The sequence below is a fragment of the Nelumbo lutea genome, chromosome 7, assembly GCF_056320005.1.
Source record: "Nelumbo lutea isolate HS-2025 chromosome 7, American lotus-T2T, whole genome shotgun sequence".
Lineage (NCBI taxonomy): Eukaryota > Viridiplantae > Streptophyta > Magnoliopsida > Proteales > Nelumbonaceae > Nelumbo > Nelumbo lutea.
In genome coordinates, this window is record NC_142690.1 from 51,886,995 (window position 1) to 51,900,679 (window position 13,685).

The following is a 13,685-nucleotide window of genomic DNA, read 5'->3' on the forward strand; positions in this document are numbered from 1 at the left end:
AATATCTCCTTGTGAAATAAAATACATGCAAGGTTGCAAAGGCTGTTCAAACGGGACTTGTATTGACCGCCGATACCGATCTCATTGTGTTGGTAGGAGATCTGGGCTCATGGAGTCCAAATATGGGATATATTCTTAATATACAACTTTAGTGTGGCATGGGTAGCTTCTTTGTGAATAGGAGATATGAACACAGTGCTAACACCGTTTGTACAACATTTATATCCGTACATGAGGAATATCTCGTACTTGTATGCCTTTTTTACGGATAGATATTCCCGATGCAAGGCTCGAAGGGAATATACGAACGGTGAGAGCACGCAGTGTTGTGACACTGTAGCCGGTTTCCTGTTTTCCGTTCAACATCCATCAATTTTGTACTTCCCTTTTTTTTTTTTTTGAGAAATGGATTTCAATGCTGCAATGCATCTCTCAGTAGGTGTGCTCACAGTTCGGTCGAACCAAACTGTGAAGCATTTTTTGGAACCAAACCTACTGGTTTTTGGATAACCGGTAATTGGAACGGAATCAAAGCCAGTCAGTTAATCGGTTGACCGATTCGATTAATCATCAGTTCGGTTTGTCGGTTTTTTAGTTTTTAATTTTTATAATATATATTATAAAAATATATAATAAAAAACTATAAATATATAAAATATTATATTTTAAATAATAAATAATATATTATAAATATATATATATATATATTTATATATAATGTATATTTATTAATTTATAATATATTAAAATATAAAATATATATGATGTACATAAACATATATAAAATATATAAAAATATATGTATACCGATCGGTTCGGTTAAACAATTTTTCGGTTCGGTTTCGATTGGTTCAGTTTTTCTGTTTTTTTTTTTGCTCATCCCTTCTGAGACACTAACCGTAGGGGTGAGCAAAAAATCCCAAAAAACCGACCGATATTGAACCAAAAAATTGATTAATCGAACTGGTCGGTTCAGTTTCGGTTCGATATTCTTAAAAACCCGCTAGTTTCGATTCAGTTTCAATTAATCATTTAAAAAACCAACGGTTAACCGAACCGACCTTTATTGAAAATCTTTCAGCCTTTCTTTTAAAATCAGAACTTTTCATTAAAGTTCTGCCATCCATCAATTTTCTTTTTTTTTTTTTTGTCTTTTTCCCATACTACAAGCGTTAGACTTCTTTTGACTCTTTTCTCTTCTCTCTCTTAGTTTTCTTCTCTTTTGATCTTCTTCTTCTTCGACTCTTCCTATTTTCCACTCTAGACGATCGTGCGGCCCGCACCAACCACCAGCACAGCAGCACCAAGCGGCAACACCAACGGTTGTCACCTCACTGGCAAGCAAGGACTGAGCTCTATATCTCTCTTTTCTCTCTCTCACCTCTGCTCTCTGCATCTCCATCAAGTTCTCAGGCTCTCTGCATTTTTGACAAGCGGCAACATTGGCACCAACCAATCCGGCATTGACAGCAACCACCAACACCAACCAATCCGACACCAACAGCAACCACCGACAATTTTAGTTTTTTTTTTTTTATTTTAAGTGCATAAAAAACTGAAAAACCAAGCCGCGGTTAACCAGTCCACCGGTTAACCGGTCCAGTTAACCGATTGCATCGGTTCGATTTCGGTTTGGATATTTAAAAAACCGATCAGGTCGATTCGATTTGAAAAAATATCCGACGGATCGGTTAACCGAACCGTGAACACCCCTATCTAACCGTGTGTCTGTCGTGTTGGAGGCTGAACGCAGGGTTTGGTTGTAGTTCTAGACGGCGTCTTCAATTACAATAACAGGGCCTTCAACGAAGCTTGCCCTTGTTAATGGAACGAAGAGATCATCAATCTTCACAAGGTCTGATTGTCTGATTTCTCGTTTTTTTCTACTTCTTGATGATCAAAACTGAAGCTGGTGATCTTCAATTCTCTCCCTTTACAGCTGAGACGGCTCGTATTCTTGTTGAATTCCTTGAAGTCGCCATCAGTTCCATTGTTTTCCTCAAAGGAGTTTACCCTCCTGGTCAGTATATCCTAGTTTACTTAAAGGGAAATTCATTGGTTTTTATGAAAACCCGGTGCGTATTCTCTTTCAAGGGAGGTATATTTTGAATTTCACCACCATTCACCATTGATGTTACAGGTGCATTTGAGAGGAGACGTTATATGAACGTTGTGGTCCAGAGGGCTCGACACCCTCAACTCAGAGAATATATCCATTCAGCAGTTACTGGACTTCTTCCCTTTATCCAGAAGGTTGGTTCGTTATTTTTTTCTTCTTTCTTTCTTTCTTTCTTTCTCTTACCTAGTTAAGAATGAATAAAATCAGTTCATGGCCAAAAGCTGCACGAGAGAACTGATGTTTGGAAAAAGGCTGCATAAGAGAACTGAGGTTAGAAAAAAGAAAAAGAAAAACAAATAAACCGTTCATGGGGGAACTGCCTTAGAGTTTACAGGTATCCTAGTGTACATACTAAAAGGAAACTGATATAGTCCATATGATTTGTACACATCTTCTGTAACTTGTTTCTCTTTATGATATTTAACCTCCCTTTGGTCATAGTTCTTTTCTTTTCTTTTCTTTTTCTTAGGGGAGGCATTGTAGCGTTTTAGTCAATGTGGTGTTTTCCATTTGCCAAGTCAATAGACTAGGTAGAGCAGCCTTTATTTACGATTGCCCAGGCAACTGCTTTACATAGACTCTTTTTTTTTGTTTTTTTTATCAATACTTTACATAGACTCTTCCCATATGAAGCATCTGTATTTGTACATTCCTGCCAATATGTTGGTCTCATGTTTAACATTTTTCAATTAGTTGTGCACCTTGTGCAAGCAATTGATTGATTGCCTTCCTCACATGGCAATGCTTCAGGTGAAGTACCTTAGTTTTTCTAAACCCATAGTTTACTTCAGGTGGAGGGTGACCACCTTCAAATTTGGGTATTAAAAAAGAGACAATGATGCCAACTGGGAGAATGTAAAGGCCTTGCTCCTACAAAAGTTCAAAAATAGGGGCAGAATCAGAATACATTAAATTAGAATTACAGTCTAAAATCACCGTTCCAATGGGGCAAAGGGCCCTGATATGTACTGTTCACAATCTAGACCAACTTATCATATAACTAAAGCTTCATTGCAACATTGTTATGTAAGTTTAATAGTCTACTACATATTTTGTCTACATTTGCAACATTGATATGTAACTAACAGGGCAAACCAGAGGGAAATAAAGGGAGGGATTATTATTCGTATATATAATGTAAAAAGGAAACTTTACTGCTTTATTTGGTGCTTGGCACAACTCCTTTCACATACAACACCTTTAAATGAATAAATAAATAGAAAAGTTACTGATCAAAAGGGGGGAAAAACAGGACAAGCCAGAGGGTGAATGGAACCATGCATACCCCCTCCATAAAAGGTTATGAAAATTTTACTTGTATATACTGTGTAACTTGTACAGAAGTAACCCCTTCCTAACATAGGAAATATATACATTTATAGACCACAGTCACCTATATTTCTTACACATGCTATGCTTTTTAAATTGGCAAGTTACTTACTGTACAGTTCACACTTACACAGATTGCTTCATGATAATTTGTGGAAGCTTCCCTATATGGTCAGACGATGTATCTTTTAGAAATTTGAATATCCAGGTGTGCAAACTTAAATAGGAGACCTCTAATTGGGTATTTGTGTTACGATATAACACCCTTAAATTGATTGAAGTCAGTAAAGAAGTGATACTTAGTGATGAATGCACATTCCAGAGGAAGATGTTTAATTGGGACGAATAGTTGTAGCTCCTTGTTTAGTTGCAGAGGTGACAGATTCACTAAAAAGTTTCTCAGAAAATTTGAAGTTAAAGACAGTGGCCATGTGAAGGATTGCATAGACTATTTGGAGTGACCTGTTCATGGGCAGGGGTTGGGATTAGCTTTTGCCAAAATTTGAATGGTCCTGGCCCAACGCCTGAGCCTGAAGCAGTGTAGAATGTTCATGGGCTGGGACCAAAGCCCGGTCCATGAATAGGTCTAGTGGTAGGTAGATACATTGGAGTTGATCTGGTTTTAGGCTTTTAGCTGTCTGCACTCAGAACAAATTGAATCTTGGATATTTTTTTTTATATTAAACTATCAGAAGATGCCATTTTCTTTTCCATCCTCAAAATAGAGATGTCTCAGCAGTTCTTAGGTGGGAATGGTTCCACTGCTGGTTTCCTGAGTTCTGGTGGATGCAGTGGCTGGTTGCATTAGAAATGGTAAGTCTTTGCATTGGTATTAGAAATGATAAGTTTTCATTTTTCAAAGTTGGTTTTTGTTATTGTCTCAACTCTCTCTCTCTCTCTCTTTCTCTCTCCTGTTGTGAAACTTTAAAATCGATTAGGTATGCATGCAGCCACTATGTTTCAGTTAATAGGAGGAATATTGACTGGAAGACTTTTAAGATTTGCAAGGATTTTGATTGAGGTGAAAGATACCTTCTAATTTTACATCATAGCATTTTACATATGAGCAGTAATATGAATTGATGAACTGAGGTGCCTATTATTTATTCTGGTTTTTACTATCCTGATCTCTTACCAGGCTGCATTCTTTTGGATGGGAAAAAGTTACACATATCAATTCTAAAGTGCCTATTTTTTGGATTATTAGGATATTCTACCTATCAGTTTCAGTTTTGGAGGGAACTAAATATCAGGTGATATTTTGGGGCTAAGTGAATTGGTTTTGGGCTAGGAGTTGATCAGGCAGGGTCCATTGGTTAGGTCCTGCTTTCCACATATAAAATGTTATTGGCCTATCATTTCATTGCTTTTTTTTTCCCACTAAATAGTTTGTTACTCAATGCCATACCCTTGCCTGTCACAAATTCCAGAGCAGATGTTGTACCCATGATGCTATCTCTTTCTTGTAACATGGTTGTTTATGCAATCAATGGAACAATATTTAATCAAACTCTTGTCTGTTCTCACTCCAGGGATTAGTGGAGAGAGTAGCAGTTATATTCTTCAATAATGAAAATGTTCCAGCTGAGAGATTTATATTCAAGCTTACAATTAATCAATCATATGGACAGAAGGTGGAAGAAGCTAATTTTGAGTTCTCACTTAGGTCATTCCTAATCAAGCTTTCAGTTTCTGAACCACTTACCAAGACTCTTCCAAGAGGTATGTACAAAATATAACAGTTTGAAGCAGTCACCCTGCTCACTTCTCAGTTTTTTTTTATGGGAATACTTCTCAGTTTGATATTATTATTTATACAATTTGCAACTACTCATGCTTTGTGTTGTAATTGGGAGAAAGGATCATCATTATCGTCTAAGCCTTGTCCCAACTATATGGGATTGGCTACATGAATCCTGTTCCTCCATTCCATTCTGTCCAATTTCATATGAAAAAAAGGGCAGACCAGTGCGTGAGGTTCCCACCAATGTGGGTTTAGGGAGGGACAGGTGTGCACAACCTTAATGTTGTAGATACATAGAGTGGCTGTTTCCAATATTTGAACCCTGGTCACCCAGGTCGCAATGGAGCAACCCAACTGTTGCACAAGGCCCATGTTGACAAGTGTATTATATGTACTGTATACAGGTTTGGTACCCGCAGGGGTATTTTTGTAATTTTACAGTCTTATTGTGTTGTACGGCCAGTATAGTATAAATACAATGCTTCACTCGACTGAAGCATAATTTTTGAGGCCTCAACTCAGTTGCCTCTTTCTTCTTCTTCTTCTTCTTCTTCTTCTTCTTCCTTCCTCCTTTCTTCTTCTCCTTCTCCTGCTCAACATGGTATTAGAGCAGGACCGTCCAGGCCTGGAAAACAACCAGCCGAGGTCTCTCTCCATTGCTGCGTAGAAGCTTAGTCCTGATGCTCGAAGACAAGGAAGAAGAAGTTGAACAAGTATTCTCTAGTGTTGTTACTAGTCTCCACTGCCGAGTAGGGTTTTGCTACAAGAAAGCTAACTGTTCAACTTCCTAGCGCAGAAAGTTGTCTGTTCAACTTCTTTCAGCTTAAGTGCTGGTAACTGGAGTTGCTCGGATAAGAAGACTGTATAAAACCATCCCAGGTGTATGAAGGAATGTTCTGATTTGAAGAGAAGTTCAAGTCCTTGACTGTACTACCTATTCACAGTTCGGGTGACCTAGGTACTGAACTGTTTTTTCTGTTTATGGTTCTCTTCTTGTACGACTGTTGATGCCCCAAATCTGAGTAGGGACTGCCCCTCTTCCTCTGATTGTGTGTTGCTCTATTCTGCTCTCTAAGGGACTGTTGATGAACCCTAGACCCTAAGTGACTGTTCGGCTCCCCTGGAAAGTGGATATCAGCCGATTAGGTGTGGTGAACCATCACTCATATTGCTGTTCCTATTGAGTTTTTTTTTTTTTTTTTTTCAGCTGAGAAGTTGTATTAAAGTTGTAAAATTGTAGGTCATTCAGACCTGGTTACACTGCAAGTGCAGTTCGTATATTGTTCCGTGGACTCCTACACAATGTAGGTCATACAACCAAGTACTGCTGCTGTAGTGTTTGTACTTGGTTCCCTGTGAAACCGAAAATCTGCAAGTGCCTAGTTGTGGACTGTAGCAGCTCTGTAAGGCAGTGTGCCTTTGGATCTGTGTACTTCTCAACCTAGAATCATGAATAGTGAAATTCAGCTACATCCGGAATCTCCACAATGTTGAATGGAATGAGTGGGACAGTGACCTATCATTTCCTATGGTTGTTGTTCCTCTTGATGGGTTAAACTACCTAGAGTGGTCAAGGGGGATCAAGCTATACATAACTGCAAGGGGAAAAATAGGCTACATAAATGGAAGAATCAAAGAACCAACTTCTAGAAATGTAGAACATGATAGATGGGATCAGGAGAACAACATGGTTATGTCTTGGCTCTTGATCTCTATGCCACTGCAAATAAGGAAGAACTTCATGTGGGCTGAAACTGCAAATGAGATTTGGGAACAGGCAAAATCCACATATTCTGAACTTCGACACTATGCGAAGATTTATCAACTGGAAGCAGCTTCATCTACTTGTAAACAGGGGGAGAGGAGTTTATCAGTTTATTACTCTGACTTGACAACTGTTTGGAAGGAGTTGGACCATTACCAGAATATTGATTGGAAGTGTGATGAAGATGCAAAATTGTACAAGAAACTTGTCTCACAGCAAAGGGTGTTTGCCTTTTTACATGGTCCCAATCCTATCTTTGAATCTATCAGATTACAAATTCTAAGTTCTAAGGATCTTCCTTCAATTCAGGAGGTCTATGCTCTTGTCCAGTCTGAAGAGAGCAGAAGAAACTTGATTTGATGAACAACACCGGAGGGGATGCAATTGTGTTGGCGGCAAAGGGGGGTTCCTCTACTAGTGGTGGCCCTTCTTCCAAGAGAGGGGATCTCTAGAAGAAAGCAGAAGATAAGGAAAAATTGTGGTGCACTAATTGCCAGAAGCCCCGGCACACCAAAGATACTTGTTGAGATCTCCATGGGAAACCAAAGTGGGCTCAAGATCTACCTAAGAAGCAAGACTCAGATATGGTTAGTGCACCACATGGCCAATATGGTTACTCAAGAGAATCAGTCCTCCACTTCTACTGTGACTCAAACACCACACGGCCAACATAGCTACTCTGGATCTGACCCAAGGGAGGATATTGTAAACTTTTTTCGTGACCATTTGGACCTTTATGGTAGAGCTATTCGCTAGATGGATACTCCTCCCACCACTTCTTTTGCATCCACATCAAGTAATCCTGCCACAACTTTCCATGTTGCTTCTCACGACCTTGACTCTCCATGGATCATTGATTATGGAGCGTCAAAACACATGATTGGTATGTCTTCTTATTTTCAAACTTATCACCCTCTTTCCAGAAGAGATAAAGTGAGACTAGCTGATGGATCATACACTTCCATACCTGGTCAAGGAACTCTCTCCCTTCCCCTCGGCCTTACTCTTTCTAATGTTCTTCATGTTCCAAAATTCCCTATGATTTTGTTTTCAGTCAGTAGTGTTACAAATTCCTTAAACTGTTATGTGACCTTTTTCCCTTCCTATTGTGTGATTCAGGATGTGGCCTCGGGGAGGACGATTGGTAGGGGACGTATGGTTGATGGACTCTATGTGCTAGAGAATACGGCTGGCCTTCATGTTACAGAGTCTATGAGTCAGTTCAGAAAGAGTAAAATGTATTTGTGGCATTGTCGTCTGGGTCATTTGTCTTTTGAGTCTTTGAAAGTTGTTTTCCCAAAATTGTGCAAGACTCGATGCCCTCTCGTTGGTTAGAGAACAAAGCCCCATATCAGCTTCTCTTTCCTAAGGCGCCTCTTCTTTCTATTCCTCCTCGTGTTTTTGGTTGTCGGTGTTTTGTCCAAAACCTATCTCCCACCCGGGGGAAATTGGACTCTCGTGCTATCCCATGCATATTTCTTGGCTACTCATTCTCTTAGAAAGGGTATTGTTGCTTTGATCCTGTTTCTCGGAAATTCTATGTCTCCATGGATGTTACCTTTTTTGAGGATGAGCCCTTCTTTCCTGTTTCTCCTCAGGGGGAGTGTAGGCATGAGGAGAAACTGGTTCCACTGCCTCCTTTTCCTACTCCTTCTACTTCTCCCCCTTCTCCTTCTGATCCTCCACCGTTCCGTGTTTTTTTTCGTCGTCGTAAAGGCCAACCAAGTTCAAGTGCTGTGGAGAATCCAAAAGTTGTACCTCAAATGCCATCAAATTCCTTGGGGGAAGGTCATACTCACTCAGGTAACTTGACTCCCAACCTCCCTGTTACTAATGATCCTGACCTTCCCATTGCCCACAGGAAAGGTGTTAGGTCGTGCACCACTAAACACCCCATTTCCAACTTTGTTTCCTATGAGAAAATCTCACATTCATTTCGTGCTTTTCTTACCTCCATTGACAGTATCCCTATTCCCAAGAATGTGGCAGAAGCTCTCTCAGTACCAGAATGGACGAAGACATGAAGGAAGAAATTGATGCTCTTCATAAGAATGGCACGTGGGAACTTGTTGATCTCCCTAAGGGAAAGGATCCGATTGGATGTAAATGGGTGTTCATTGTTAAGCACGGGGCTGATGGAACCGTCGAGAGGTATAAAGCTCGTTTAGTGGCAAAGGGTTGTACTCAAGTGTATGGGGTTGATTATGCTGAAACATTTGCCTCTGTTGCCAAAATGAACTCTATTAGAGTCATTTTTTCTCTTGCTGCCAATCTGAATTGGGATCTACATCAGCTTGACATCAAGAATGCCTTCTTGAATGGTGACCTTGAAGAGGAAGTTTATATGGTTCAACCCCCCGGTTTTTTGGCTCAAGGAAGTGAGCAAAAGGTGTGCAAGTTGAAGAAGTCTTTATATGGGCTGAAGCAATCTCCAAGAGCTTGGTTCAGCAGATTTCATACTGCAGTTCAGAAGAGGGGATACAAGCAATGTCAGTCAGATCACACACTATTTGTAAAAAGAGTAGAAGGTAAAATGGCTGCCCTAATAGTATATGTGGATGACATAATTGTTACTGGTGACTGGAAGGATGAAATTCAAAGTTTGAAGGACTTCCTTGCCACTCAGTTCGAAGTGAAAGATCTAGGATCTGCAAAATACTTTATTGGAATTGAGGTTGCTCGATCAAAAAATGGTATCTTCATCTCCCAAAGGAAATGTCCTTGATTTGCTTAAGGACACTGGAAAGATTGGGGCTAAACCAACTAACTCTCCCATTGACACCATCCACAAGTTAAGTGACAGCCAAGGTGAACCTCTTAAGGATGTGAAGCAATTTCTGAGGCTTGTAGGGAGACTGTTGTACCTTTCTATGACTCGTCCAGACATAGCATATGTTGTTGGTGTGCTCAGCCAGTTCATGCATGCACCTAGGTCCACTCATCTTGAAGCAGCAGAGAGAATACTGCGTTATCTTAAGAAGTTCTCGGATGCTGGTTTATTATTCTAGAAACATGGACATTTGAGAGTTGAAATTTACACAGATGCGGATTGGGCTGGATCTCAATGTGACAAAAGGTCTACTAGTGGTTACTGCACCTTTGTAGGAGGGAACCTTGTTACATGGAGGAGTAAGAAGCAAACCGTGGTAGCTAGATCCAGTGCTGAAGCTGAGTACCGTGCAATGGCACACGGAGTAGCCGAAGGTATGTGGATAAGGAATTTATTGGGAGAGTTGGGTTTTCCAGTTGTTAAACCCATGACTGCTCTGTGACTACAAAGCAGCTATAAGTATCGCTGCCAATCCGGTACTACATGATAGAACAAAGCACATTGAAGTTGACAAGCACTTTATTAGAGAGAAAATCATCACAGGCGAAATATGCACTCCATACATCAATTCTGAAGACCAACTAGCAGGCATCTTTACAAAAGGGCTAAACCGTTCCAGACACCAAGGTCTCTGCGACAAGTTGGGCATGATTGACATCTATGCCCCAACTTGAGGGGGAGTGTTGACAGGTGTATTATGTGTACTGTACACAGGTTTAGTACCTGCTGGGGTATTTTTGTAATTTTACAGTCTTATTGTGTTGTACGGCCAGTATAGTATAAATACAATGCTTCATTCGACTGAAGCATAATTTTTGAGGCATCAACTCAGTTGCCTCTCTTCTTTCTTCTTCTCCTTCTTCTCCTGCTCAACAGCCCACCTTCTTTGTTCAGTGTCATATTCATTTACATTATGAGCTCTTAAATCATTTCATTCTAATTCAATCCATGCCCTTTTGGTCTTCCTTTATCTCTTCTAACTCCTCTCCTTCAACTTGTAAGAAATCACTTCCTATGGGTGCTGTAGATGGTCTTTTCTGTAAGTGACCATATCATCTTATTCTACTTTCCCTCATTTTATCACCTATTGGAACTATTCTTAATTGGGAGAAAGGATCAAAATAGCTTTTCTATCTTCCCTTGATTTTCTCTTCTTTTGTTGATCTTCCTCCTTGATGCATCTAACATGATTTAAATCTCTGCCATTTATTTTTTTCTCATATTTTCTAGTTCATAGATTCTTTTTTCTCCTTTGTTAGTGCCTAGTTTATGATAAAGTTCACCATGTCTGAAATTTTACGTTTACTCACTTCCTTTTAAATTTAGCTTCAAATTTCTACATTTTGACATGCTTGGTTTACTTTGGTTTTATCAACTTTGCAGTCCTTACACATCTCTAGTTTTTACGTGCAGTTGTGCGCAGTTTTTTTTTGGATTATTGTTTTTTTCCCTCCAAAATCAGTCTCAATAGTTTATAATCATCATAATCATCTAGCAAAATTAGTCTCAATATTTTGTGATTCTATTATTTTGGAAGAGGAGTTATTCAAGATTTGCTTTTCAACAGATTGCAGGTGGGAAATAACAGCTTACTTCCGTTCTCTGCCTCAAGCTAGCTCAAGCAAGGAAGCAGAATCGTGGATTCCAACAGACACAAAACAATGGCAACAGCCTCCACTAATAAGCCCAATCAAGTCGATGACCAGTGAACCTCTGACTCTGCAATTATATGTAGAGCATCCAAGTTTGTCTGAACCAACAACTCAGTAGAATATGGGACCTAGCAAACGGAACTTGGATATTATCATTATTCATGTAAAATACCAAACTGGCATGTAACTGTCAAGAACTATTTTTGGTTCCAAGGTGTATTTTAGCCAACATAAAAAACTAATATGATGTCAAAATGAGAGAAAAGGAAAACAAAGAGCTCAATATGATTCAATATAGATTTGAAGAGAGTTTCTACTTCTGTATTTTATATTAGCATTCTAAGAATCAGCCAAGCATTATAGATTCCCACTGAAACTTAGATTGTTTGGCCATATTATGGTCATCTTACCCAAAATTTCACTTTATCAATGACTCAAGTGAGAAGTTTCTAGTTATAAAAGCATGGAATGAAGAGATTCCCGGCATCTTAAGGAAGGTCTCTATGGTCCAAATTATGTGAATCTTCTGTCATACATATGTCATAGTTATTTTCTCTGGAGGTAAATGTTTTGTCAGCATTTATTCATTGGATTCTTCTGTAAAATCTGATGCAGGTATAGACCATATTTAGAATAATCATATGGCTAGTAGATTTATATCATTGACTTCCTGGATTGGGCACATTGAAATGCCCCTTTCAATTGTCTGCCAGTGGAAGGATTGTGCTGTCTACTTTGAATTATGACAGACTCAAGAATACTACTGATAATGGTGCCATTTGGTTGATCTCGTTTTCATCTACCTCTGCTCTGGAGGTTTAATTCTGATTTGTTGAAAGACTGGTTGTATTATCGTTTAGTTAGATCTAAACCAGTGATCTATTCAATTTTCGGATCGGTAGTTGTTGTGTTTGCATTAAGAGGTGTGGTTGTTTTAGCTGGTAGATGAACATCATCGGAGTCGGAGAAGGCAACCGATCCGAACTCTTCAGTAGACAGGGGTCTACCTATTAGCAGAGTGAAACAAAAAACAGAAAGCAATACGTCAGTTTAAAAAATAATAATAAAAAAACTATTGTAAGAAAGAATTGATAAAAAGGAGAAGGGAGAAACGTTTAGAGGAGATTAAGACCCTTTACATATTCGGGTTTTAGTTTGATTGGTAGGATACTTTGTCAAAAGGGAAAGCATTAAATATATGTATGCATGTATGTATGTATGTATAAAGTAATAAATAATATAATAAAAAAGTACAAAAAAAATATTATTAAAAATTGAGAAAAGAAATCCCCTTTATTGTTATGTTATTCTACTTGATTAATTGTATTGTGATTGTTTGGGGTCACTATGTGGGCCCCACCCTCTCATTTGAGACCTACTTAGATTGGTTTAACTGGTGCCTTGGGCTAGTAGAGTCACTATTGAACTAAAGCAATTTTGATATCATTCTTGGAAGTCTCATCACTTCAATTTCCTAATCTGATGGGTGGTGACTTCATTTAGAATTCAAGTGGCAAGTGAGCCGGTTTTTCAGATACTCAGCTATCTCTGGTTCTTTCAGCCACACAATTACCACTTTAGAGTTTCCTTCTATGACCAAATTTTTGAGGTTTATCTCTTTAGCGATTTGAGCCCCCTGTAAAACAGCTTGGACCTCTGCACTAAATACTTACCACATTCCCAACACCAATTGTACCAAAGAATAAAGCCACTATCCGGTCCCCTACATTTTTGAATACTCCCCCAATCCTAGAAGGCTCAAAATTACTAAGGCTGCTGCCATCAAAGTTTAGTTTTTGAGACTTTTTTTCTGGGGGCTTCCGATCTATATCAGATTTGTCCTTGATCGAAGAAGCTTTAGCAACTAGTTCCCTGTTTCTCCATATGTCATCAAAGGAGAAAGTGAAAATAGATCAAAAGCTTTAGCTTAATTAATACCCCTAAACAGCATAAATTCCCACATAGAGTCCTCATCCCTTTCTTTATCATTAAATATTCTGTTATTTCTTTCCTCTCAAACTGTCCAAACTAAAGTAGCCCTAATACAGCTCCATAAGACTTTTCCCCGTTTCTTAGGACACATGAAATTTGTAGGGTCGAAAAGCCCCCCAATTTGCAAAGGCATCCTCTGCCTACACCCCAAAAAGACCATAAATATTTTTCCAAAGCTTTACAAAAAAATGGCAAGATATTAGAAGATGGTAACAACTCTCTCCATTTTCTTTGCAAAGGAAACACCAACTTGG

The 13,685-nt window shown here is 39.0% G+C and overlaps 1 protein-coding gene across 2 annotated transcripts; it reads left to right on the forward strand.

Moving 5' to 3' along the window:
- The first annotated feature begins 1,575 nt into the window (after positions 1-1,575).
- Positions 1,576-11,763, forward strand: REV7 (DNA-binding HORMA family protein). 2 transcript variants are annotated; one of them, XM_088956221.1, is made up of 5 exons: positions 1,576-1,855; positions 1,940-2,020; positions 2,141-2,253; positions 4,981-5,170; positions 11,355-11,763. In XM_088956221.1, the coding sequence occupies exons 1-5, from the start codon at positions 1,825-1,827 to the stop codon at positions 11,555-11,557; spliced, it is 618 nt and encodes a 205-aa protein (XP_088812347.1). In that variant the 5' UTR covers positions 1,576-1,824; the 3' UTR covers positions 11,558-11,763. The 2 variants fall into 2 exon arrangements, with proteins under 2 accessions (XP_088812347.1, XP_088812346.1); XM_088956220.1 differs by lacking the exon at positions 1,576-1,855 and having other exon boundaries at positions 1,862-2,020.
- Positions 11,764-13,685: the final 1,922 nt, after the last annotated feature.